We start from the raw sequence: 25686 nt of genomic DNA, 5'->3' as shown, positions 1-25686 counted from the left end.
TTTCAGACAGAACCAGCTCCATGGTAAATAAGGAGAACAATGCAACAAGGAAGAATAAAAGTCAAGTCTCCATTAGAAAGCTTTGTGTGTGTGTGTGTGTGTGTGTGTGCGCGTGCGCGCATATGCATACGTGCACGCACCTCATTTGAACTCAGCTGAACACAAAATTTCTACAGACTCTGCAAACAGCAGGGTCTGTAGAAATTCAAAGGTGTGAACTGAGGCATAATAATACCTAGCTCTCACATAGAATTCCTAGTTCTTATAACTTTCAACAGGAGATCTCAAAGTGGAGGTCACCAGCATTATCCCCGCTTTACAGATGGGGAAACTGAGGCACAGGGAGGTGACGTGACTTGCGCAAGGTCACTGAGAGAGCCAGAAATACAGCCCAGATCTCCTGAGTCCAGGTGCAGCACTCTATCCACTAAACCACACTGCCTTCCGCGGTTAGGCTTTGTGGCATACAGCCATGTTGTGGACCCTTTAGGTATCTAACAGGATGTAGGCTAGAGAGAAACATGGAGACAGGTGGAGTTTAGGGGGTACTCTGAGTAAGATAATAGATCTGGTTTCATCCATCAGGTTGTTGATGTCATTTTGAATAAAAGTGTTGCACTGACCTGCAAGACTTGTAAATACTACAGTCTCCAATGCTTATTTCTTTAGAGTAGCATTCAAAGTAGGCAACCCTTGTATTCCAGGGGCCAGAGCCTCAGGTGCTATAAATACCAATGGAGTAATGCCACCTGACGATCTGACCTCTTGTCCTGCCAAAAAGGTGTATTGAACTGAATTGGCTGGGGAGAGTGACCAGTGGGTGGGCCATTTGTTTCCCTGAAATAATCCTAGCTCACTCACACAGCTGCGGTCCTCTGTATTAACTGACCCTTTGATAAGGCATTTTGTGATGAGTCATGCATCTCCCCGCAATTCCCCACCTTTCTCATACCTCCAGAGATCAGCCTTTTTGGAAGTAAAGAGGAATGTTTGCAACTACAAACCCAGGACAAAGCTTGCCACAGCCCTGGAAGGAAGGTTTGCCTGGGTTTCTCCCAGCAACTACAGGAGGTAGGCAAATTCACTGGAGTATGCTTTGATCTTTGCTGCTCCAGTTCAGAGAGTCCTTGATAAAGGTGGAGGGAGGCCTGGCCCGAAGAATAATATTTAGGGCATGTCTACTTTGCAATTAAAGATGCACAGCTGGCTTGTGTCAGCTGACTCTGAGTGCAGGGCTCAGGCTACTGGGCTTTTTAACTGCAGTATAGAGGTTTGGGCATAGGCTGGAGCCTGGACTCTGGGATTCCATGGGAGGGGAGAGTCCCTCAGCCCGGGCTCCAGCCCAAGTCTATATTTACACAGCAATTTTTAGCCCCACAGCCCCAAATCAGCTGACCCAGGGCAGCCTGCAGCCATGCCACAGGTCTTTTTATTTAAGTGTAGACGTACCCTAAGGCTACTGGTGCATGAGCCATTGCCCTGTGTCTGATAAAACTGGCATAGTAGACATCAAAAAGTCACTGACTGCTTCAATAGAACATTTATACTGCACCAGGGTTGTCCTTGCCCTTTCTCCCTAAACAGAATCCGTTCAAACTGGTTTCCAGTTTACAGGTCAAGAACCACAGGGGAAGAGCAAGCACACTCTACCTGGGTTAGCAAGACCGAGTCCAGAGGTGTAAGGTGTTCTCCCCATCCCCCTGCATTGCACAAACACACTCCCACTCCTGCCCACAAAGACAAGACTGCCCTGAACCACAAAGCGCTGTTCTAATGAAACACCGAGCTGAAATGAAACCCCGTGCTCAGAGCGCCCAGGCAGAGCTACTGATGGAGCTAGTGCGCTAGACTGGACAAGCGCATTCACCCAACCTTCCAAAAGGCAGGTCAGAAAGATATGGCAATGCCCTTAAGCAAAATGGTTAACAAGCAAAGACAGCTAGGATCTTAAGGTACTCTCCAGGCATCTCTTACCTACAGAGGTATCCCATATGAGGAGGGTGAGAGGTACCCCTTGTACTGAAAGAATACCAAGGGTTCCCTTAACCAGAGAGCTGTCTCATATGAGGAGGGCTAGATTGTCCCTTGCCCAGGAAGAAGTAGGGGCATCTTTTACACGAACAGATACAGTAGAGAGAAGGATGTGCGGGAAGAAAGAAAAACACTACCCGTTTTCAACTCCTCCCTTTTTTATCGGTATGAAAGAGCTGCTCACCCTCCTGTGGAGAAATTTGATTAATAAAGTCAGATCACTAAATATGCTTCATTATGACTCATTGCAGCATTCTCAGTCTTTCCCAGCATTCTGAGCCTTTCCACCATCCTTTTCCCCCCTGCCCTCGCTGCTTGCCCGGTCTCCAGAATCCCTGGAAAAAACAAGTCTTTCATCTTATCAGGTGTGTTTTATTGCCCCCTGGTTACACAGTAATTTTGGTCTTAGCTCCACCAAGGGATCGCATGATGGGAAATCAGCTCAAGGATTGTCAGTTCATTGGACAAATAAGGAAGGGCCTGTCGATACAATTATAGGAGACAGATAAGGAAAGCACAAAAGGGGAACAAGCAGAAAAAGGGAGCCAGACCCGGAAAAATGTAAAAGGCAAGAGGCAATCAAAGGAGGATTTACCAAGGTTAAAAAAAGTTTGACCAATTGCCTATTCTTCGTTAAATAAAGATTAATGAGAACAAAGAAGCGAGGCAGAGGGGAGTAACTGGAACTCTTCAGCGTTATCCAGGGGATTTTCCCCCTGGTTTAGACACCCAGCTGGAAGGAGGAGACAACTCGTGGGAGGTTCCTCAACCAACCCTGCTCCAGAGCTGAGAAAAAGGAGAGCACTTTTGTGCAGGCGGATTGTCAGGGATTTCTCCTTCTGGCGTGGCTGGTTTGAAGGGAAGAGGCTGACAAGGGCCTATGTGGAAGTTTCAAAGGGTTCTGTGTTTGGAAGAGGAGAAAACCTGACTCAGAGATTGTGGCTGAAGGGGCAGCAGTAAACCTGCGAGTTACAGGCTGGGGAAGGTCCTTTTCTCTCTGCATGAGACGGTCTAATATTTCTGGAAAGTCTGCATTGTGCCCCCCCCTGTTAGTAACTGGGCACCAAGGAATGCATTGACTTAGCATTCAGTTATTTTCTCAAGTCATATTAGTACAAGAAAAAAGATCCTGGGACTTCTAACGGATTCTTGTGGAAAAGCGAAAAGGAAGATAATCGCCCCGCAGACATTATTCACCTAAGTGAAGCGACTCTTTCCTGGGCGTTTTTTGCCATGACTCTGCAGGGAACACTTCTCCTCCTGGGATTACAATGAGATTGTGCAGAGTCCTTTAAAGCTGCAGTGGTTTGGGGGCTGTTTAGATTTTTTTCCCCATCATCATCTGGTGTTACTTTGCTAGATACTCAGGAGCTATTCTTGGCCTTGAAGTGGGCTCCTGGGATCAGAAAGAGAAGGTGCGGGCTCTCTCACGCACCAGTGGTCTCCATTGCTCCCTCTGCCACTGATTTAGTTCAGAAGGGTGCCGGTAAGGAGAGGAATACACCCACTCACCTGTATTGCTCTTGGAATAAGCAAGCAGCAGAGAGAGCTCCAGGGTGAGGCTTTTTTCTTCCCTTTTGCACCCAAAAAGAGATTTGGAGTTGGTCTTCTTTCCTCCTAGTGGGATGAAGATGTGTGACTCTGGGGAATGTGACAGTCGGGGGAAGCCTGCTCTGTCTTTTTCTATTGAGGAGATCTTAAAGAAACCCTCTGCTAGGACCTGCCTAAACAGTACACCAAGGACTAGCCAGAGCCATGCCAAAGCAGCTCCAGCCACGGGATCAGGGCCACAGCTGGAACTTGCCCTGGGTAAGCACCATTTCTACTACTTAATGAAAACTTTCGCTCTTTCTAAGTTGTTTGGTGTGACTAAGTAGAATTTGTACTGTTGTGCCTTGCAGGAATCTGGGAATTCATTGGTCAGGAGAGTGTCAGGCCCAGCATATTTGATACACACATATGAATATAATCTTAACTTGAAACCAAAAAGATTTTGGAGAATTACTTTGCTTATAGCCATGGCTGCCTACTGCCACCCCTTTTGGGGATTCAGTATGCCACAAAGGCTCCAGAGCCCCAGGACAGAGAGATGCACTATTTGAACAGGCAAGAAACAATGACCCAGATCCTCAAAGGTATTTAGGTGCCTAACTCCCATTGATTTGAAGTCTCACCTGATTTCAGTGGGAGTTAGGCATGCAAATACCTTTGAGGGACCTTGGTCTATGTGACCTGTGCATAGCAACAGTGTGAAGTCCAAGAACACCTGGAAATTACAACCCAATAAAATACCCTGGGACCTTTCACCTCAAAAAAACCTCCTTATTATTTACTTTATATACACATCTCCTCCTCCTGTAAAAAAGGCCTGAGGGCCAAATTCCAGGCCTAATGCAACCAGGTGCATACCAGGACCAGATTTTTTTCCATTAGAGCCAAATTCCATGCAGATGTCTTGCCATGATAAACTCAACTGCCCAGATTCAAACAGGACCAATGGACTGTAAGGAAAAGGTAGCTAAGTGGTGTTGGAAGTCAATTACTAGAACTCAGGAAGAGAAAGCACTTTTTCTTTAAAATCTCTCTTTATCATGGGAGACAGAAGGGCTCCTTCATAAACTCCTGGAGCGAGCTAGGTAGCAGCGAACACAAGCATACTTCCAGTGCTGCAGAACAGCAAGTGTGTTGGCCTTCTTAACTTTCATTTCCTTGACGTAGAGCTAATCAGAAATGATTATTTTGTTCCTGCAGAAAATTTCAACTTTTTGTTGAAAAGATTGAAAATCAACATTTTTGATTGTTCAGGTTTTTGACAAAAAGTTGAAATTTTCTGCAGAAAGCAGCCACTTTCCATCAAAATAAATAAATACCCAATTCTCTGTCAAAAAACAGCTCTTTTTTGACCAGCTGTAGTTTGGCCCCATCGACACACCTTACAAAAGAGGTTAATAATTATGATTTATTATTTGTAATACAATAGCACAGAGCTACCAGTCCTGGGCCCTGTTGCACTAAGCATTGTACAGACACATAGTAAGAGACATTCCATGACCCCCAAAGAACTTAATAAGAACTGTGCTCCAGCAAGATTTCCACTCTTTTGGGTCCAAAGTAGGTTCTAATACGTCTTGGATGGCCAGTATGAACTGGACCAAACCAAGGCAGCACAACTGGCTTAAGTAGGAATTTAGAATGATATTCACAAAATATGTTCTAGCCTAACACACTTTGCCTCTGTCCACACTGGTTAACCAACTGTGTTGGAATCCAGTTTGGCCACAGCTGAGTGTTAACCATACTTAGCACAATGGTTAAACTCAATCATACACTGGAATTTTGGCCCCTTTTACACAAAAATATCTATCATGTTCGGGCCTGGTTAAAACTTGGTCTGCTCTTTCAGGCTGCATCTCTGCTTTGAGTGTCTGAGATGTCCTCTGTCATGGCTCAACCTCCAGTACGGCTCCACCAGTGATGGTGGAAACACTAGTGTTAATCAGCCACCAATTTTTTATCATTGTCATCGATGGTGGTAAAAACTCCAGTGGCCTGTCTCCATTAGCATCCCCACCGTCTATACCACTGGCTGTAGTGCACCGGTGGGAGATTTCCTAAGAATTGCCAGCATCATACCCTGTTCTAACCATAGCCCTGAATAATGCTAAAGCCTATTCTTTAGATCAGTTCTGAAACATGCTTAAAAACCAATGCAGTCCCATCTATACAGCTGGGCTGAACTCCATTTTAAGAATGTTGGGCTCTTCTGTGTTGTAAGTGGGACATGCAACGCAGTCAATTTCCACAGTGTAGACTAGACCTTTATGTCTTAACTCTGGCGTCTCTGGAACTGAGGCGGGCGTTGGAGTAACCCAGCTCTGTTTCAATTTGCATCCCTGTTGAGCTTGTCAAATCCCAGTACTAGCTATGACAAGTCCTTGCAGAAGACTCCAAGGATGTCAGGGATTTCATTACTGCATGTCACTACAAACACATTTTCACCCCAAACGGTTCCAGCCGAGAGCCCAGTCAGTTGTTCGACTTGTAAATGATGCAGCCAGCACAGCAAGGCCCATCTCTTGACTTGATGAATTGTAATTTGTTTTTCCTTTTTGTTTAAAAAAAAAAACCTCAAGCGCAAGCAGAGGAAATTTTATCAGCTTAGAAACCGAAGGTGGCTGGAGAGAGAGAATGTGATGACTCTTCAGCCCACTACTGAAAAGCAATAATAGAGTCTGCACATCTGTTGTGTGCTAAATTAATGGCATTACCCATATGTTTATGGCAATATAAAATATTTACTTTAAATAATGATACTACGTAATACTTTTGATGCACACACAAGCTAATTAATCACTGAAACATGGACAAGTTATGTAAATTATATAGATGTTCCCTCCTCTACATAAATATATCAAGTGGGTTTGTTGGTGTTGTTTGTTCCACTTCATTGCCATCCTTGATCAAGTGGCTTTAAAATGCAGGACAAAAATGAAGCTTTTGATTGGAGTTAACAACACCAAGGAGATACATGAGTTAACTGCCCTTCCACTTCTCCAGCAGAACCACCAGTGTTTTCCATGTAAGGTTTATTTCATAACAGCAGTGACACCCTTGGCTGTACATTTCAGGATAATTACTGTGTTTCATCAAAGTCACTCAACCTTATGCCACATAACACTGGCCTGGGGCATGTTACATAATAACCCAGCCCACTCCTGATTTGGGTTACTGCTGGTCAGGCGGGAACTGCAGTGCACTGAGAAACTTGTGGGAGACTCCAGGACTGGAACAGCAGTGGGGTTTGCAGGTCAGCATAATGGGTATTGGCAGAGGTGGCCTGCAATGGCAGGAGAGGTGCAGGTCAGGAATCAATGGCATTAACGGAACTGTGCAAGCTTTTAGGAGTGGAACAGTAAGAAGTGCTGCAGGTCAGGGTGCAGCTGCACGGAGAAAGGAGCTGGAGGGGCAAGCAGGACCAGAATAACAGTGCATACAATAGATCAGAAATGATGTGGATTAGCAGATCTTATGTCGGAACGCGTCTCTGGGAGAGAAACGGATGTTGCAGCTCAGATGTGAAATCCATTGCCAGGGCCTTTTGAAAAGTTTCCACAGCCCCTGCCCACAGCATGCTAGGCTCTGTGAGTCTGATTCAAAGCTCACTGGAGTTAATGGGAATCTTTCAATTGACTTCCATGGGATTTGGATCAGGCAACATCTGCTCTTCATCCCTCAGGTTCCTCGGTGCTTAGATTTAATGAATTTACTTTGCAAAAAGTCCCACCAGATGGCCGCTTAACTGCAGCATGGGATCCAAAGCACATTGGAATTGGCCAGAGCATGTGTTTGAAAGAGTCCTATGGAGTTAAAGATGCAGGCCTCTGAAGCAGAAGCCAGTTTCATCCTGTTTACTACGTTTTTGTCTTTAGTTTCTCCCTCCCCATCCTCCCACTGGGCCCAGATGGAGTAACCATGACCTTTTGTAGGGGCACCAAATAACATCAGTCATTAGCCCTATGTTCCCCTCTGACCAGCTCCTCCACTTCCCCAAACAGCTCTGGGTGCCATCTGCAAAGCAGGCTCCCATGAGTCAGACAACTTTTCCTGGCCAAGAACTACTGGTGTGTCGGATCCTTTTAATTCAGAAAGAGAGAACCCTGTTACCTCTTATGGTGGGTGAGCTGATTGGCAGTCTGACTTTTCTTCTGCTGACATTCAGGGGAGCTTGATTTCAATAGGAGGGGAAGCAGGCCTGAAATCAAAGTTTGTCCTGTACTTCTGGCAGCAGCATTCCAACATTGGGAGCTTTTTTGTTTTGCCAGGACAGTGCAGGCTGGAGAGTTTGGGGAATTAGTAATAGTAGCAGAAACAGTAATATTGGTATTATGCATGTATTGTTATAGTGCCCAAAGTCCCCAGTCAGGATCAAGGAACTCACTGCCTCTGTCCTGAGAAACTTGTATATGTTGGTTGTTTTACCTCACCCATAACTGCACTCCACCCAGTTTATTGCAGAGGAGAGGCTAGATCAAGGCATGTAACTGAGTAGCTACCATCTGTTCAATATTGCCAAATCACCCAGTCCATAAAAAGCACTGTTTTATATAGTTAGATATAGAATCAGGAGGAAAAACACCCACAATCCTCTCGCCACAGTTAGCAACATTGCTGACAAAAATCGTTTCCCGACGATATTTCACCACCACTTGCTGTGAGAATGAAAGCCAGAACAGAAAGGCTGTTTTGAGCCAGCTGTCAAGGCCATTTCTCTGCACATGACTAATGCTCCTCTCAGGTTGTGCCAGGCTGAAATGTCACCATCCCTGCAGCAAAAAGCTGCCTTCGCCAAAGAAAATTTCTCCCTGGCTCAAATTCAAAAATACTTTTTAAAATTCTCTCATGAATATTCCCTACAAAAATTGGCTGTTCTGAATGCCGCCACCACCTCAGCCAGACTGCTTGCTCCTTCTAGGAAGCGTGACCAAATAATAGGAACGCCAAAGTCACAATGGAAGTTGCAGCAGAGGTGGGAACAGAACCCAGGTCTTTTAACTGCCAGCTCCATTCCTACAGACAAAATATCAGCCTTCTTCCCTCCACCCTTCTTTTCCTAGTAACTGCCTCTCCATTTTCAATCCTGCTGCAAAACTACTCCCTTGATTTTTCCAAACTCTCTGTATGCTTAATTCCACTCCATTCTGTCTCTCTGATCTCACAGTGGCTTGTTCCCTACCTGCTCAGTCTTTTCCTCCAGTCTCCACAAATAAAAGTGTTCTTCCCTCTATCTGTCACTCTCTTCCTCTGAGTCTTTCTCCTCTTTGGCCTACGATTATTCTATTGAGGTCCATATATCATGCCCATCTCTGTGGTATCTGAGCATTTCAGTGAAGTGCTTTGTGATCTTTTGTGCGTGAAAGACTAAAGGATGGGGCAGCATGTGAAATAGAAGTTTACTGTATTATGTTAGTTATAAAATGTTTTAACTGCTCCCCCCTCCCCCCAAGTGAATCGATCTATCTTAGATACTTCTAGTTGGAACACCTCACAAGCTTTAATGGATTTCTCCTCACAACACCCATGTAAAGTAGGGAAGTGATATTGTCCCCATTTTGCAGATGGGAAAGAGAGGCTAGATCAGTGGTTCTCAACCAGGAGTATGTGTACCCTGGGGGTAGGCAGAGGTCTTTCAGGGGGTACATCAGCTCATCTAGTTTTACAGCAGGCTACATAAAAAGCATTAGTGACGTCAGTGCAAACTAAAATTTCATACACCTCTACCCCTATATAACGCTGTCCTCAGGAGCCAAAAAATCTTACCCATTATAGGTGAAACCGCATTATATCAAACTTGCTTTGATCCACCGGAGTGCACTCCCCCTCCCCCCCGGAGCACTGCTTTACTACGTTATATTCAAATTCGTGTTATATCGGGTCGCGTTATATCGGGGTAGAGGTGTACTTGTTTATATTGCTCTATGTACTATACACTGAAATGTAAGCACAATATTTATATTCCAATCGATTTATTTTATAATGATATGGTAAAAATGAGAACATGAACAATTTTTCAGTAACAGCATGCTGACACACTTTTGTAAGCAAGAAGTTTTTAAGTGAGGTGAAACTTGGGGGAAGCAAGAGAAATCAGACTCCTGAAAGGGGTAGTCATCTGGAAAGGTTGAGAACCACTGGGCTAGATGATTTGCCTAAGGTCACAAGGAAGTCTTTGGCAGGGCATTGACTTGAAACAGGTCTTCTATGTCCTACTAGCCACTGGACCATCCTTTCTGTTTGCATAAAATGACCTTAAAAAATAGAGACACAAGATAGGTGAGGTAATATCCTTTCTTGGACCAACTTCTGTTGTTGAGAGAAACAAGCTTTCTAATTAGTCTATTTTTAAAAAAAAGACTAATTTTAATCACCAACGTCAAGAACCTCCAAGGCCCACAAAGGAAGGAAGTAAACATCAACCCACACAGTGCTCCCCTTTCCCTCCCTACCACGTTTGAGAGAAGAGATGGACCTTGCGCCAGGGTCTAAAGGTCAACATGCTTGGGCTGTATTTGATTGTCTGTAGAAGTCTCTCCAAAGACTTGTGATCATTTGAAAAGATAACATTTGAACAATTAATTGTCCCTTATTGCTAAGAAGCTTTGGGTAATTTCCAAAGCTTTTTTTACTGTATTTTCTTTGGATCAGTTTCTGCCCTCTGATACTTTTGTGCAACTCCCATTGAAGTCATTGTGTCTTCGCCCTTTGTCTCAAGATGATATAATTATCGCCACTGTGTGGGTGATTATCAATAGAACAGAGTAAAACATATTCAAAGTGAAATTCCACAAAGCCTAAAGCTTTAGGTACTTTGTCAAGGCCAGAAATAAAATACATATTAAAAGCCACATTTTCTTTCCATGCAAATAGTCAGGTGAAAAGTATATTGCTATGGGAACAGCCTCACCTAGCTAGACCAGATTAAAATTCAGCACAACCTCATTTTGTTGTCAGCTCAGATGCTGAGACAGGAAAGGTACAATACCCAGGGGCAGCTTGATAATGGGACAAAATCTTGACCAGAATCCAGAGTGATGGGCTACCAGCAGTGCAGGGGGAATGTAAATTCCAGACTCATGCTCAGTTCAAGGCTGCCGGAGGTGTGTGGATGAGAAGCAGCGAGGTCAAAGACAAAACTTACACAGCTCTACAGCACCCCTTCTGGACAGATGAGGCTGTGCAGGTAGCTACCTCCAATCCTTGTAAATCAGGAAGATGCTCACCTGGGCTGGCTTTAAGCCGATTCACCCGATTCCCTGGAATCGGGCCCCGCACCGAAGAGGTCCCCGCACCTGCACCTAAGGGGGCCCCACTCCAGGGGTCTTCGGTGGCATTTTGGCAGCGGGAGGTCCGCTCCGGGGGTCTTCGGCATTTTGGCTGGGGGGGTCCTTCGGAGCCGCGGAAAATGCAGAGTGGACGTCCTGCCGCCGAGTATTCTAATAGGGCCCCGTGGATCATAAAGCTGTCCCTGATGCTCACATAATGTGCATTTGGCGTTTCCAAAGAGTTCAGGGCCTGGTGTTCAAGAGCACAGCACCCTCAATTGGAAGCAGATTTTCAAATGAGCTCCACTCCTAGGGTGACCAGATGTCCCGATTTTATAGGGACAGTCCCGATTTTGGGGTCTTTTTCTTATATAGGCGCCTATTATCCCCCACCACCGTCCCGATTTTTCACACTTGCTGTCTGGTCACCCTATCCACTCCCATTTAGGTACCTCTAAACTCTAATTAAGGTTTATCGAAACTACTTGGTATTCAACAGCTCCCTTTGTGATGCCAGTTTTTCAAAACAACGCCGCCTCCAGCATGCTGATCTCTTTTGAAAATGTGGCCACCTATTTAGGTTCCTCACTGGGAGCTGAGAACTCGTGACCACCTAGCCCTAACGCAGGGTTCTCTTTTGAAAATCTAACCGTGGGGCCTGGAAAGTCGAAGGGGTGGAGTATAGTAGAAAAGAGTGGCTGGTTCCTTGGGGCTCAAAGCTTCACTTGAACCTGTATTCACAACGAAAATGCCAATGGAACATGTAGTTCTAGCATTGCTCCACAGTTCAGCAGGTACAAGCCCATCCCTACCAATGTCTGCCTTGACTAGTTCAGATTTCTCACCTCTCTTCCTGCCCGCATGCTGGTCTGAACTAAGTGCCCATGTTTCTGGCTTTCACTGAAACAGAAGTGGAGGGTGCCCATCCCTGACACAAAGCACTCATGTACCATGCCCTTCACAGATGCCAGCAGCATGTGGAAATCAGACAATGCCTTACCTTCAGCAAAGATGTTTCGCTCAGCCTCACCCTCTGCACTTGTGGCCAAGGCCAGCGCAATGCGGCCAGTTCACTGCAGAAGACCCACTGCCCTGGATGCAAGCCCAACTGCCTTTCTTAGTGAAGATGAGGTACATGAGCACCTAGGAGGCAAGAGAAAACATGAGGAAGAGGAAGCTCAGCTGTGTAATTTCCCAGCAGACCATCCACTCCATGGTAAGTGCACTCAGATCTTACGTCTTGGAAGGGTACTTGAAATCACAATGGTTATGGTGCCTTACATACAGGGGTCACCATTAAATGTCAGCCATTACTAGCCATCACAACAGTTTTTCCATAACATCAGCTCCTGGGTGGGTCAGAACCTAGAAACTTTGTTCCCAAGAGCAGAGCAGAGCTCTGCCACTCGAGCTAAAGGAGTAACCTCAGTGGCCATGGACAGCAGCAAGGAGCAATCTGTGGCTCTGCAATAGCAGGGTGACCTTGTGCATTACACATATGTTTAGGGTAGGAGGTAGCTGTATGGGAAACGTTGACCTTCTTAGTAAACAAGTTGCAATTTCCTCCTAGCACACTAGGTAGTGTGTGACCAGAAAGCTGAGGTCCACATATAATAGAGAAGGAAAGGCTGGTTCTAGGCAGCAGCAATGAGAAGTTCAGTGGCGGTATGTGGATAGTCCTAAAAAGTCAGTGCAGCGTTTTTAAAATGCCAGTGCAGGGGACTGTGCATTTTTTTAGTTCCTGTGTGTGAAGCCAGGGAAGCCAGGGATTGTGGGCTGGCATCACTGAAATTCCACTCGTTTTTCTCAGCCCATATTCTAATGTTTATAAGGTAAATGCTTCTCACAAAATAAACTGTGACGGGCCATTGAAAGGGCTGGCTCCTGCTGTCATTCCATTAAATGGGAGCTTTGCCATGGACTGTGGCGCACAGCAGAATCAGGCCCACAGTTTGTAATGAACCCCCTGCCAGAGAAGGCCATTTTGCTGTAATGGGGCAGTGTAGGGAGAGCCCAGTGGTGGAAGCTGTGAGCCAGTTTCTGTCTCACTAGCACTGATTTAATGCCCACAGGAAGAACTCACTACGAGTGGTTAAAAATAAACATTTCTGCAGGTTAGAGGGAAAGCTAAACTGCAATGTCTAGATGCTGAGCTGGAGTCAAATTTCCCCAAAGCTAATGGGGGGGTTCTGGTCCAGCGTTCCAGTTCAGCACCATCTCTCCTTTAGTCACACAAGATTAGCGTTCTGCTGCTGACGTTAAACCACTATTAAAGCAGGAAACTGATTGCTGCCAGTGTCAGAACCGATTAGGGCTAGCCAGACACTTCAGATGACAGTTGGTGAGGGTTACCCTTGTGGGAATTCCCGATGGAGATTTTAAACTAATGCCTTCTGATCTCAGCTGTAACTGGGTTTTGGAACAGAGCAGTGGCTCTACTGGTCTGCCACTTCCTGGGACTAGTGGTTCCTGCAGCTACATAGCCTCCTGTAGAAACCCACCATAGGCAGCGAAAGGATTCTAATGGAGGCCACTGGAATGTCTGGTGCACACAAATTAGGCTCGATAGGATCCATTTCACAGGGGATGGCACTGCATCAGCCTCAACAGGTTCACTTGGGGGGTTGGATTTTGTAGAAAATCCCACCCCATAACTGTACACACATACCCAAAGGTCCCAGGAACTCTTCCTTCACTGAGCTGTATAGTCTTTTAGGGAAGAGGGGCTGATGGCCTTCCCCCATCTTCTCCTGCCCTCAACTATGGCCTAGAAGCTCCCTCTTTAGACGTGGTTGCTCCCCTATGCAGTAACAGTGTCTCTAGGAAAGGCAGACAGGCAAGGCCCACTAAGTGTAGATCCAATGTCCATTGCACTTCCATTCCAGCAGGCTTTGGAGCAGGCTTTTGACGCAGTAGCTAGGCAGCTTCTAGGGATTATCTCACAATGCAGTAGCTGGTACACCCAATAATCCCAGTGTGTGGTAGCTAGGGAATCCCCAGGGGTTCACTAGCTACAATGCCAAGGATTCTGAATCATCTCTCTGCATCTCAACTCATTGCAACAGCACTGGTAGCAGGAATGCAGGTGGGGGGGGGAGAGGGGTCGTCTGGTCCTGCAGCCCTGTGGGTGTGGGCATGCACTTCCTGCCCCCTGAAGAATCTTTGATTTGGGAGACACTAATCCTTACCTGGGACCCCACCCAAAGACCCTATTTCCCAGAACTCCCTGATAATCTGGGAAGGATGCCACCAGGCCCCAGAAAGCAGCTGTGTATGTGTACACGTGAGAGAGAGAGAGAGAGAGAGAGAGAGAGAGAGATATCAAGCCACTTCTAAAGGTAAGCTGTGGGGGCATTGAGGGAGAAAGAGGACAATGGGGTTGTAAGATCAGTATCACATTCACAGACTAGAGGCTGATGTCTGCAACAGAACCCTGAACGCATCCTGAGTCTGGAGTGAGCACTTGTTTTGCTACGAACCCATCACACCACAGCATTACAAGTGATAAAACTGTCTCGCAAGATGGCCACTGCCAATAAGGGGTTAGAAATACGGTGTCATTTATAATAAATACCTTATTACAGTTTATTTACAGTGACAAGACTGCTGGAGTGAGGAAAACAGATAGAATATTAGAATATTCCTTTATGAGAGCCCAATTCTCCCCACTCTGGAGAAAAGTGATTTCCTATCCATCGATTTCATATCCTGGAGGTTGGGACCAGATATGTAAGAATTACTACACTGACAGCTCTCTTAATTTTGCTAACCACTCAGCTGGATGCCAGTTATAATGTGATTGACTTTGCCGCATTGCTTGCTATGTGAAAAATTCCACAGTGCTTTCTCTGAACAGTTTGCACTAGTAGCTGAGCTAGTGGACTCTGAGGGGGAGGGCTAGCTCAGTGGTTTGAGCATTGGCCTGCTAAACCCCAGGTTGTGAGTTTAATCCTTGAGGGGGCCATTTAGGGATTGTAGGCAAAAAGCTGTCTGGGGATTGGTCCTGCTTTGAGCAGGGGGTTGGACTAGATGATCTCCTGAGGTCCCTTCTAACCCTGATATTCTATAAAGTGACAAGATAGGGAAAGGCCCTGCTTTAGAGCTGTGTGTGAATGGTGATAGTAGTGGCTCTCTGTGAAATGATTAATAACTGGTGTTGGGGTATGTGCAACTATAAATGGTTATCAAAACAGGCCAGGAGTGCAGTGGTTCTAAGACAAAAATGAAATACAAGTGGGACAAGCAAGCATTCTGCTGTAAATTGACACAGCTCTACTGAATAAATTCAAACCCTGAGCTCCTGCCTCTGTTTTAATTCAGGCTGACCTCAGACAAACCCCCGTTGATTTAAATCAATGCTTTGGCTGTGTAAGACCCTTGAGATTTGTCCCTTAAATAATGCAGTGTTACGGTTATGGATTTAACCACACTAAAGTCAGGAAATGGTTAAGTTAAGTTTCCCATGCAAACTCAGCCGCTGCCAAAGGAGGGATAGGGGCTGAATGGACCTTGGGTCTCACCCAGTATGGCATTTGCTGAATTCCTTACACATACTGGGCTTGGTTCTCCGGTGCCTTGTGCCTTGTGTGACCATGTACATCCACGCAAAACTGCAAGGCAGTGGACAAACAGGCCCAGTGTTGTAATTATTTGTTAGTCTGTTACATATGTACTGTGGGCCCAATCCTTTGCTGCCACTAAAGAGCACTTAGTGCAGATGTCCAGCAGAGTAAAGATGACTTTAAGCCACCACTGCATCCTTGATTCTGGTGCTGTTCTCTGCTGGGCAAGACTTCTGGCACAGCGTAGAGCAGTCTGAAGGTCTCTCTAAGTTGTGCTGGCTACAGGACTGGAGATGGCTGGGGCACAGGGACAACCTGGTCACATTCCTTTCCCCTTGCACTGACTATGGATGCAGGATGGCGTAGGAGTTGCTTCAGTGGCTCAACATCACCCACAGTTCTCCCCTCACCCAGGACAGGAGAAAAATTTGGCCCAAAATGGGCAAAGTGATGGAGTTCATGCTACGGTGGAGCTTTCTCTTCTACTTCCTCATGTATGTGAGCTGAAATCCGTAATTTTAATGTTCAGAGGGAAAACACTGAGGAGATTAGTTAGTTGGTTCATTTGTTCAATCCAAGAGGCATTTAAATCTCTCCCAGGAAAACTAGCCCAACAGTGTGAGAGCAGCAGTACTTGGTCCCAGTCTCCTATGTTACATTACAAAAAGGGAACAAGGTTTCTGCCCGTCTGTCTACCTTAAGGTTTCATACTGCAGCCCATCACCACAGGATCTGAGCACCTCCCATGTAAAATTAATAACAACAGCACAATGCTCAGGAGGCTTCATGGAGTCTCTGGCACATCTCCCTTTCCAGGATGATAACTCTACTTGGGGTAGGGTTTTTTGTTTGTTTTTTAAGATGTTGTTTGTTTATTTATTTTGGGTCATGCTGTGTTGGGTTCTTATTATTAATCATGTATATTATGGCAATGCCCAAGGACCAACCAAGAATGGGGCCCCACTGTGCTAGGCCCTTCACAAACACAGACTAGTAGACAGTCCCTGCTCTGAAGAGCTTCCAATCTCAATAGACAAGGCAGAGGCAGGGTGTGGGAAGGGGTAGAACACACAGGCAGAGTGAGCAATGTGATGGTGGCAAAAGTCAGATTAGTGCCCTGTTTTTATTTTTGTGGCTTTACTTTGGAAGGGATCAGCTAAAGGGAAAGAAAACCGAAGGGAAGGCAGCTGAGGAGGACAGGGCCAGGGAGAAGAGTGTAAAAGAGGCAGGTGTGGAGTGAAACAGAGGCGGAGAGGCTGTGGGGGAAGGGAAGGGTTGGAGCAAATAGCCGATCAGCACAGGGCAGAGAAAGTCCACTCAGACCCGTAGAGAGTTTTCAGAATGGACAAGGAACAACCCAGGGTCCTTGCTTTGGCTACTTCTGCCCTTAACCAACCTGAGTCTCTGGCTGGCTCCTGTATAGCTTTCTCCCAAGCCCACATGGGGGTGGGAAGGAGACACCACCTGGGTCCTAGTGCCTCCACAGTGCGGGGAGGGGCTGCAAAGTTGTGGGGTTGAGGGGGACATTAGGGGTGTCCGTGTTGTGAGTGTCATTCTTATGGTGGAAAGGCCTTTTCAAAGAGAGGGGTTTTGCAGCAATTCCTAAAGACCGTCAGACTCTGGAGTTGCTGGTCTCCTGTACAGTTCCATTGCTGGATCCCCTCGAGGGAGAACTTTTTGTCTGCAGCTCTCACCCACCTTGTCCTGGGCTTTGTGAGCTGCATTGTCCCAGAGGAGTGCAGTTTTCATGGTGGTTCATCCATTATAATTTAATCTTTGATGAAGCTGGTGTTTGGTCCATGATTTGCTTTGAAGATTAGGATCACAGCCTTAAACCAGCAGTGGAAGCTGACTGGTAGCCACCAGAAGCAGGGGTGGCTCCAGGCTCCAGCACGCCAAGCACGTGCTTGGGGCGGCAAGCCACGGGGGGCGCTCTGCCGGCGCCGCGAGGGCGGCAGGTAGGCTGCCTTCCACGGCTTGCCTGCAGAGGGTCCGCTGGTCCCGCGGCTCCGAAGCCGCGGGACCAGTGGACCCTCTGCAGGCAAACCGCCAGAGGCAGCCTGCTTGCCATGCTTGGGGTGGCAAAATCCCTAGAGCCGCCCCTGACCAGAAGGACTTGAGCACGGGGCTGTTCTGCTCACAGCAGCCTAACCACGGAGAAGTCGGGCTAAAAATCTTAACAGATACCCACTGAACCGGTCAGCAGTAATTTTTGATTTGTACAGACGTGTTTTATTTTATTTTATTTTATTTTATTTTTTCACCAAATTTTGCAAAGCGGCTCTGTCATGGGGAGTACAAGCCACATCCTGAGGTTTTGTGTGGGTTGCCGTAGGGCTGGTAAGTGGACAATCGCATGAATGCATACTTCAAGGATCAAGCATGGAATATGTAAGTGGGGCCTTCACTAGGCATGATCCTTACATGTCACTTTGAATAATTGATCCTGCCATGTTTTGCATCATCTCTGCATGGTCCTTATCTGTTAGTTGGAAAGAGGAGCCATTTTTCAGTTACTGGTGAATGATGATAATTCTGACTTTCTTATTTAAACTGAAAAGTATTCTGAATTTTTGTGTAGAGTTACACACACACACTTTAATGGCTTTCTATCACGAATAAAAAATTGTTTATCATAGCATATTACGGGGGGCGGCCTGCCGGTCATTGTGAGGGTGGCAGGCAGGCGTCTTTCAGCGGCACGCCTGAGGGAGGTCTGCCAGTCCCGTGGCTTCGGCGGCGGGGAAGCCAATGGCGCGGCACCAGCGGACCTCCCGCAGGCGCGCCGCCGGATTCGCGTTACCAGCAGACCACCCTCAGGTGCGCCGCCGGATTCGCGTTACCAGCAGACCACCCTCAGGCGCGCCGCCGAAAGCCGCCTGACTGCCATGCTTGGGGCGGCAAAAAACATAGAGCCACCCCTGCCAGTCATGGAGCAGGACCTCACTGTGTGTGCACGGCCCTGTACAAGCACAGAACAAAAAGATAGACCCAGCCCCAAAGAGCTTACGTTCTAAGAAATCTCCGTGTCCGCACTGATGTCAGACACAGTCAATTTCTTTACCTTGCGTCTTGAGCATATTATTCAAATTCCCAAACCCTTCCTGGATCACACAGTCCAATTTCAGAAACACCTGTGAAGTCATAGTTTTTCACTCTAAAACTGGAACTTTATTAAAACATTCATATATTTAATAAACGTGTAAAGCGCTTGTCCAGCCACAACAAAACATCCATCAATAAAATATTGCAAACCATTCCAGTCCCAAATAAATATTGTCCAGACAGCATACACTACACTGCTTATCAGAGCCAAAGGATCTGGTACCAGGGCAAAACCAATACCCCACCCCGCTGAACAAAAGGGAACAATTCCTAATGAACAGGGCAAACAGGGAAGAAAAGAGTAAATGTTTATACGTACATTTTGTTGCCACTGTTTAGCTCACTAGTTCGCTGCAGACCGATATAATAATTCCTGCATTATATGTGTTGTTAATGTGTAGCACTCACATATACAGGTAGCAATGTGATATTCATATTTCCATGTGTTGTTGGGTTTATGGCTGGGAGCTGTTGGAAGCTAGTACTTTTTCTTCTCACTCTTACAAGGGTAATGCTGCTTTTAACTACTCCTCCTGCCTATTTAATAGAAGGCATTAAGGCTAAATTTTCCCCTCTCGCTTCTCAGCACATGCACGAGTGACTCTCAGTGATGCCAGTGAGCACTGAAGCATACAAACTGGTAGACAGAGCTTCTCAATATCGTAAACGTTGTTCTGGGGTTTTTTTAACACGGTTTTTAAAAATTGAGACCATTAAGCAAGGGTTCGGTACTTCCCTCCTTCAATCCCCATTTTCCTAGCATGGTATATATATAGAGCACATTTTCCAGAGGCTACAGGGCAATAGGCTCCTGATAATAGGACCTGTGTGATGTGATCATTTGTAGGTTAAGGGTGTTTTTGATAAATTTATCTTGAAGGTCTTCTGTGTTTTTTATTGGTTTTTGCAAACTGGTCTGAGAACTTTCAATCACACCACCAGGATTTGGGCTTTTAATACTTCTGCTTTGAAATTGAGGGCATGCCTTTTCTCTATTGTTTTTCACAAGAGTTTTAGCCTATAATCAGGCAAGAGCAGAGGCTACATAACAAGTTAATGACAGAATCAAAGTGCAGAGGAGGAAGCAGGGACCCTGACTGAGACAGCAATGTAAGCAAGTGTACCCGATGCGTAAAGGTTTCCAGGTGCAAGTAATAACAATTAGCAAGAACAAGCTAGTGAAGGATCTGTCTGAGACCCCCAATAATAGCTCTCATCCCTGTGTGAACAGTGTGTTTCCTACAGAGCTGGCTGAACAGTGTAAAAACCTGTTTGCCAAACTGGAAACCATTATTTGATTTGGCCTGTTATCACTTTATTAGCCAATGTTTGTGAGCATCCTCGGGACTAACTTTTGACTTACACAGATGTTCACAGAAAGCAAAGTTCAAGCCTGTAGCTGATATTTATTAAAGCAAGAAAGGAAATTATTGATATAACAAACCCAAATTCTCTCTGGCTGGAAGCAGTTTACAACCATTTTGGTCATCCAATTGGGGCACAGAAACAATACCATGTGACGGAGGCAACCAGTCACAAAGCTCAGGTAGTCCGACTGTGGACTAAATACTGGCTCCAAGCATTTCACAAACACTCCAGTGCTCCAGCATGTTTGTAGGAATTAGCGGCACCGTGATCTCTTTGCAGCCAAGCAGAAGATAAGGGCTAAAGTCATCACAGGCTAGATTCTGATGTTAGGTACAGCCCTGAGCAAAAGAGTGGTGTGTGATTTGCATGACCCCAAGAGTAGCCCCGGGGAGGCACTGTGAGTCAGAGTCCCCTCTGAGTCACAACTCCTCCCCGACTCCTCTTTTCCCCCTGGTGGTAGTTACTTACAGCTGGCCTATACCAGCAGCACATTGTGGCACTAGTCAATAAGGAGGTGGAGTCAACCCTCCATCCACTGTTGCTATCCACCTGCTCCAGGGAAGAACTAAAAAGGCACATAGCCCTACTCATCTGAGAACCTGAGGTCTGGGTTGCTGTGTCATGGGGTAAGAGGAGTTCCTACTCCCTTGCATGGGTGCATAGTCCAAGTCACAACCTAGCCCCAAGTAAATTGTTTGCAATGAATAATTTGGCCAACTCTAATTTCTTAGGACCCACGTGATCAGCAGTTTTGCCAGGTGACATCGGGCAAGTCTCTAAACATCTCTGTCCCTCCAAATCCCATATCAGCAAAACAGGGCTCATAATACTAATTGCCTTTGTAAAGCTCTTAGAGATCTACTGAGGAGAAGCACTGTATGAGAGTCAGTTATCATTATTTAGTGCTGTTTTGCTGCTTTTGAAGGAAGGAAGCGGAGATGTGAAGTGAGTGGTTTTTCTGTCTAGCACATTATTGCATGCCCCTGTGTGCATTTATGTACATACACACATATATATAACTTTATGGCAGGTGTTTGGTGGACAGCACTTGAAATCGCTCCTCTGTCTAAATAAACAGAACCCAACCATCAACAAACTCCAGTAAAAAAAACTTCTCTAACAGTTCCTCAAGTTTCTGTGACTTCTCCGAAACAAAGCTGCCACTATTTTGCCCAAAGCAAACAGGCTATCAATCCTTGAGGGGGCCATTTAGAGATCTGGGGCAAAAATCTGTCTGGGGATTGGTCCTGCTTTAAGCAGGGGGTTGGACTAGATGACCTCCTGAGGTCCCTTCCAACCCTGGCGTTCTATGATTCTATGATTCTACCATTAAAATTCTTGATGGTAATTGATTTGATCACTTTAGTCTTCAAAAGTCGTGTTTCCCCCCTCCCCCCGCCATTGCTTTTTGCTGCAGTGGCAGCTCAGCAAGGCCTGTTCCAAAACATGGTCCATATTTAATGGTCTCTCATTAGGGGGAAAAAATGCTCATTATTCTGCTTGCCTAAAGATTTGTCTGACCTGGTGTTCTTAGCTTCCCTGCTCACACAGCTTAGGGTCCCCACCTATCAGTTTTTCAGCCACATTATCTGGTAATTAAGCATTGTGTTCAGTGCCAGGGTGAAGGCAACTTTATCCACAGTGATTTGGATGGAGAGAAGGGAAATCAAACCTTTAAAAGCCCCTGTGTACTGCTGCTCCATTTCTGCAATGCCTCAACAGATAGCAGCAGGATACTAAATGCTACGCTTCACTAGCAGAAGGCTCTAGCAAGAGCAATTTGTACATACTCAATTAGAATCAGTCTCCCTGCTTTAGCCGGTCCCTTTTAATAAGGGGTAAGGAACCACTTTAATAATAAAGATTAGCCATGCTGCCGTATGTCTACCTAAAAACCGCAGCACAAGCGCTTTGAAATCAGTAAGCAGTCTCTTTAAGTCAGAGGGGAGCCCCCACAGACATCTCTCCGTATCCAGACAGACAAATTTGGTTTTAACGCTGTCAATGAAGCAAAACATAATAACTGACTCTTTTAAAGAAGAGTGATCACTTCCACCCTGGTGTTGGCTGACACTAACCAAGTGTCACCGTGAAAAACATCATTGAAACTGACCTGACGTACCAGCCTGGAAGTCCTGTAATCAAAACAGATTAAAAAGAGAGGGGAAGTCTTTTTTAAAAGGATTTTAAAAACAAGAATGACAGTGATGCCCTGTATGAAATCTCTTTTCTAAGACACCAGACATCCAGCCAGCTCAGGTACACAGAGAAAAAGTGGTTCAAAATAACTATAACTAAACCCACCCCTTCTTTTATAACTATTTCCAAACATACTGTCACAAAGCAGGGTGAGTACTGGGCCCTGATCCTTTTGTACCCTAAGGCCTCTTTACAGTAGGCAGTATAAAGGGATCATTTATACGTCGGCTATGTCTACACTAGCACTTTTGTTGGTAAAAAGTGACAGGTGAAAAAAACACACCCTTGACTGACATATGTTTCACCAACAAAAGCGCTTATGTGAACAGCACAGTGTCAGCAGGAAACGCACTCCCGCCAACATAGTTACCACCGCTCGTTGGGGGTGGTTTAATTATTCTGACAGGGGAACTCTCTCCCGTCAGCACAAAGCGGCTACATAGGAGATCTTACAGTGTGCCACTGTAAGGTCTGTAGTGTAGACATAGCCAGGGCTGGCTCTACTTTTTTTGCCGCCCCAAGCAACGCGCTGAATTGCCACGGTGGACGGTGGGGGCAGTCCGTGCGCCATTAGGGTGGCACACACGTTTCCGCGGCTGTGGCAATTCGGCGGCAGCTTCTGTCTTCAGCTGAACATAGAAGCTGCCGCCGAATTGCCGCTGCCGCGGAAACGCACGTGCCATCCTAACGGCACACGGACTGCCCCTGCCGTCCACCGCGGCAATTCGGCGCGCTGCTTGGGGGCAAAAACACACGGACTGCTGCCCCTTGAAGATTGCCGCCCCAAGAACCTGCTTGGAATGCTGGTGCCTGGAGCCGGCCCTGGACATAGCCCTGGAAACCCTTCCATGGCTCTGATAGCATAAAGGAGCCTTCAGAGTAGAATGATGTAACGGGGCCTTAGTGTAAATGAGACTCAGGCCCTTTGAGTTGTGAGCAGGACTAGCCTAAAGGTACTGGCGTCCTAGGAAAGGAATTTTTGGGTGGCCTCTTTCCACTTTCCCTTGGCCTAGTGATTTGGGGAGAAGCTTTAGATGTGAAATATCTTGATTTTAGTAAGGCTTCTGACACAGTCCCATACAGTGGTTTCCCCAGGAATTGAAATTAGGGGGGGTGTTCGAATTTACAGGGGGGGTGTCAGGACCAATGAGATATGTAAAAGAGATATGAATAAAGTAAATGTTTTGTTAGGATTATGCAAATTTAACATAAGAATAATGCAAGTTACACCAAAACACATAACAGGTCTAGATTTCTAAAAAAAATATACATTTAAAAAAAAAGTATTTAATTTAAATTGACTTTTGAAAAGTAAGCCATCATAGGGTAAGAGGGAAGATCCTCTCATGGATCAGTAACTGGTTAAAAGATGGGAAACAAAGGTTAGGAATAAATTATCAGTTTTCAGAATGGAGAGAGATAAATAGTGGTATCCCTGAGGGGTCGGTACTGGGACCAGTGCTGTTCAACATATTCATAAATGATCTGGAAAAATGGGTAAACAGTGAGGTGGCAAAATTTGCAGATGATACAAAACTATTCAAGATAGGTAAGTCCCAGGCAGACTGCGAAGAATTACAAAGGGATCTCATAAAACTGGGTGACTGGGCAACAAAAATGGCAGATGAAATTTAATGTTGATAAATGCAAAGTAATGTACATTGGAAAACAATCTCAACTATACATACAAAATGAAGGAGTCTGAATTAGCTGTTAACACTCAAGAAAGATCTTGCAGTCATTGTGGATAGTTCTCTGAAAACATCCACTCAGTGTGCAGCGGCAGTCAGTGATTCCCAACATTCTGTTTGCTTCTTTAAAAAGAACAGGAGCACTTGTGGCACCTTAGAGACTAACAAATTTATTTGAGCATAAGCTTTCGTGGGCTACAGTCCACTTCAACGGATGTATCCCACAAAAGCTTATGTTCTTTTTGCAATACAGACTAACACGGCTGCTCCTCTGAAACCTTTGCTTTTTTAAGAAAGGGATAGATAATAAGACAGAAAATATCATATTGCCTCTATATAAATCCATGGCACATGTACACCTTGAATACTGTGTGCAGATCTGGTTACCCTATCCCAAAAAAGACATACTGGAAATGCAAAAAGTACAGAGATGGGCAACTAAAATGATTAGGGGTATGAAACAGGAGAAGAAATTAAAATGACTGGGAATTTTCAGCTTAGAAAAGAGACAACTAAGGGGGGATATGCTAACGGTCTATAAAATCTTGACTGATGTGAAGAAAGTGAATACTCCAAATTTAACATAAGGAAAATGCAAGTTACACCAAAACACATAACAGATCTAGATTTCTAAAAAAAAAAAAATTAAAAAAAAAGTATTTAATTTAAATTGACTTTTGAAAAGTAAGCCATCATGGGGTAAGAGGGAAGATCCTCTCATGGATCAGTAACTGGTTAAAAGATGGGAAACAAAAGGTAGGAATAAATTATCAGTTTTCAGAATGGAGAGAGATAAATAGTGGTATCCTTGAGGGGTCAGTACTGGGACCAGTCCTATTCAACATATTCATCTGGAAAAATGGGTAAACAGTGAGGTGGCAAAATTTGCAGATGATACAAAATTATTCAAGATAGTTAAGTCCCAGGCAGACTGCGAAGATCTACAAAGGGATCTCACAAAACTGGGTGACTGGGCAACAAAATGGCAAATTAAAGTCAATGCTGATAAATGCAAAGTAATGCACATTGGAAAGCAATCTCAACTATACATACAAAATGATGGCATCTGAATTAGCTGTTAACACTCAAGGAAGAGATCTTGGAGTCATTGTGGATAGATCTCTGAAAACATCCACTCCATGTGCAGCAACAGTCACAAAAGCAAACAATGTTGGGAATCATTAAGAAAGGGATAGATAATAAGACAGAAAATATCATATTGCCTCTATATAAATCCATGGTACGTGCACACCTTGAATAGTGTGTGTAGATCTGGTCACACATCCTAAAATATATATATTGGAATTGGAAAAGGTACAGAGATGGGCAACTAAAATGATGAGAGGTATGAAACAGGAGGAGAGATTAAAGTGACTGGGAATTTTCAGCTTAGAAAAGAGATGACTAATGGGGATATGATAGAGGTCGACAAAATCTTGACTGGTGTGAAGAAAGTGAATAAGGAAATTTTATTTAATCCTTCACATAACACAAGAACTAGCAGTCACCCAATGAAATTAATAGGCAGCAGATTTTAAAAAAACAAAAGGAAGTATTTCTTCACACAATATAAAGTCAACCCAGGGAACTCTTTGCCAGGGGATGCTGTGAAGACCAAAACTATAACAGGATTTTAAAAAGAACTAGATAAATTCCTGGAGAACAGGTCCATCTGTGGCTATTAGCCAGGATGAGAGGGATGCAACGCCATGCTCTGAGTGTCCCTAGCCTGTTTTCCAGAAGCTGGGAATGGGCAACAGGGGATGGATCACTTGATGATTCCATGTTCTATTAATTCCCTCTGAAGCACCTGGCCTTGACCACTGTTGTAAGACAGGGTACTGGGCTATATGGACCATGGGTCTGACCCAGTATGACCATTCTTATGTAAAAATTAATTATAATAAAAAT

The 25686-nt window shown here is 45.2% G+C and overlaps 1 protein-coding gene across 2 annotated transcripts in view; it reads left to right on the top strand.

Annotated features, from left to right (window-relative positions):
- Positions 1 to 938: 938 nt before the first annotated feature.
- ISX (intestine specific homeobox) overlaps positions 939 to 25686 on the top strand; it is a 41227-nt gene continuing 16479 nt past the window's right edge. The window contains exons 1-2 of one of the 2 annotated variants that reach the window (XM_045018936.1): positions 939 to 1071; positions 11815 to 12066. In XM_045018936.1, coding sequence (XP_044874871.1) covers positions 987 to 1071; positions 11815 to 12066 — 337 coding nt within the window. In that variant the 5' untranslated portion in view covers positions 939 to 986. Of the gene's footprint in view, positions 1072 to 2328; positions 3841 to 11814; positions 12067 to 25686 lie in introns of those variants that run through there. The other variant, XM_045018927.1, reaches the window with a different exon arrangement.

This window comes from Mauremys mutica, chromosome 1 (assembly GCF_020497125.1).
Source record: "Mauremys mutica isolate MM-2020 ecotype Southern chromosome 1, ASM2049712v1, whole genome shotgun sequence".
Lineage (NCBI taxonomy): Eukaryota > Metazoa > Chordata > Testudines > Geoemydidae > Mauremys > Mauremys mutica.
The sequence above is the reverse complement of the archived record's forward strand: the minus strand, read 5'-3'. Positions and strand labels throughout refer to the sequence as shown.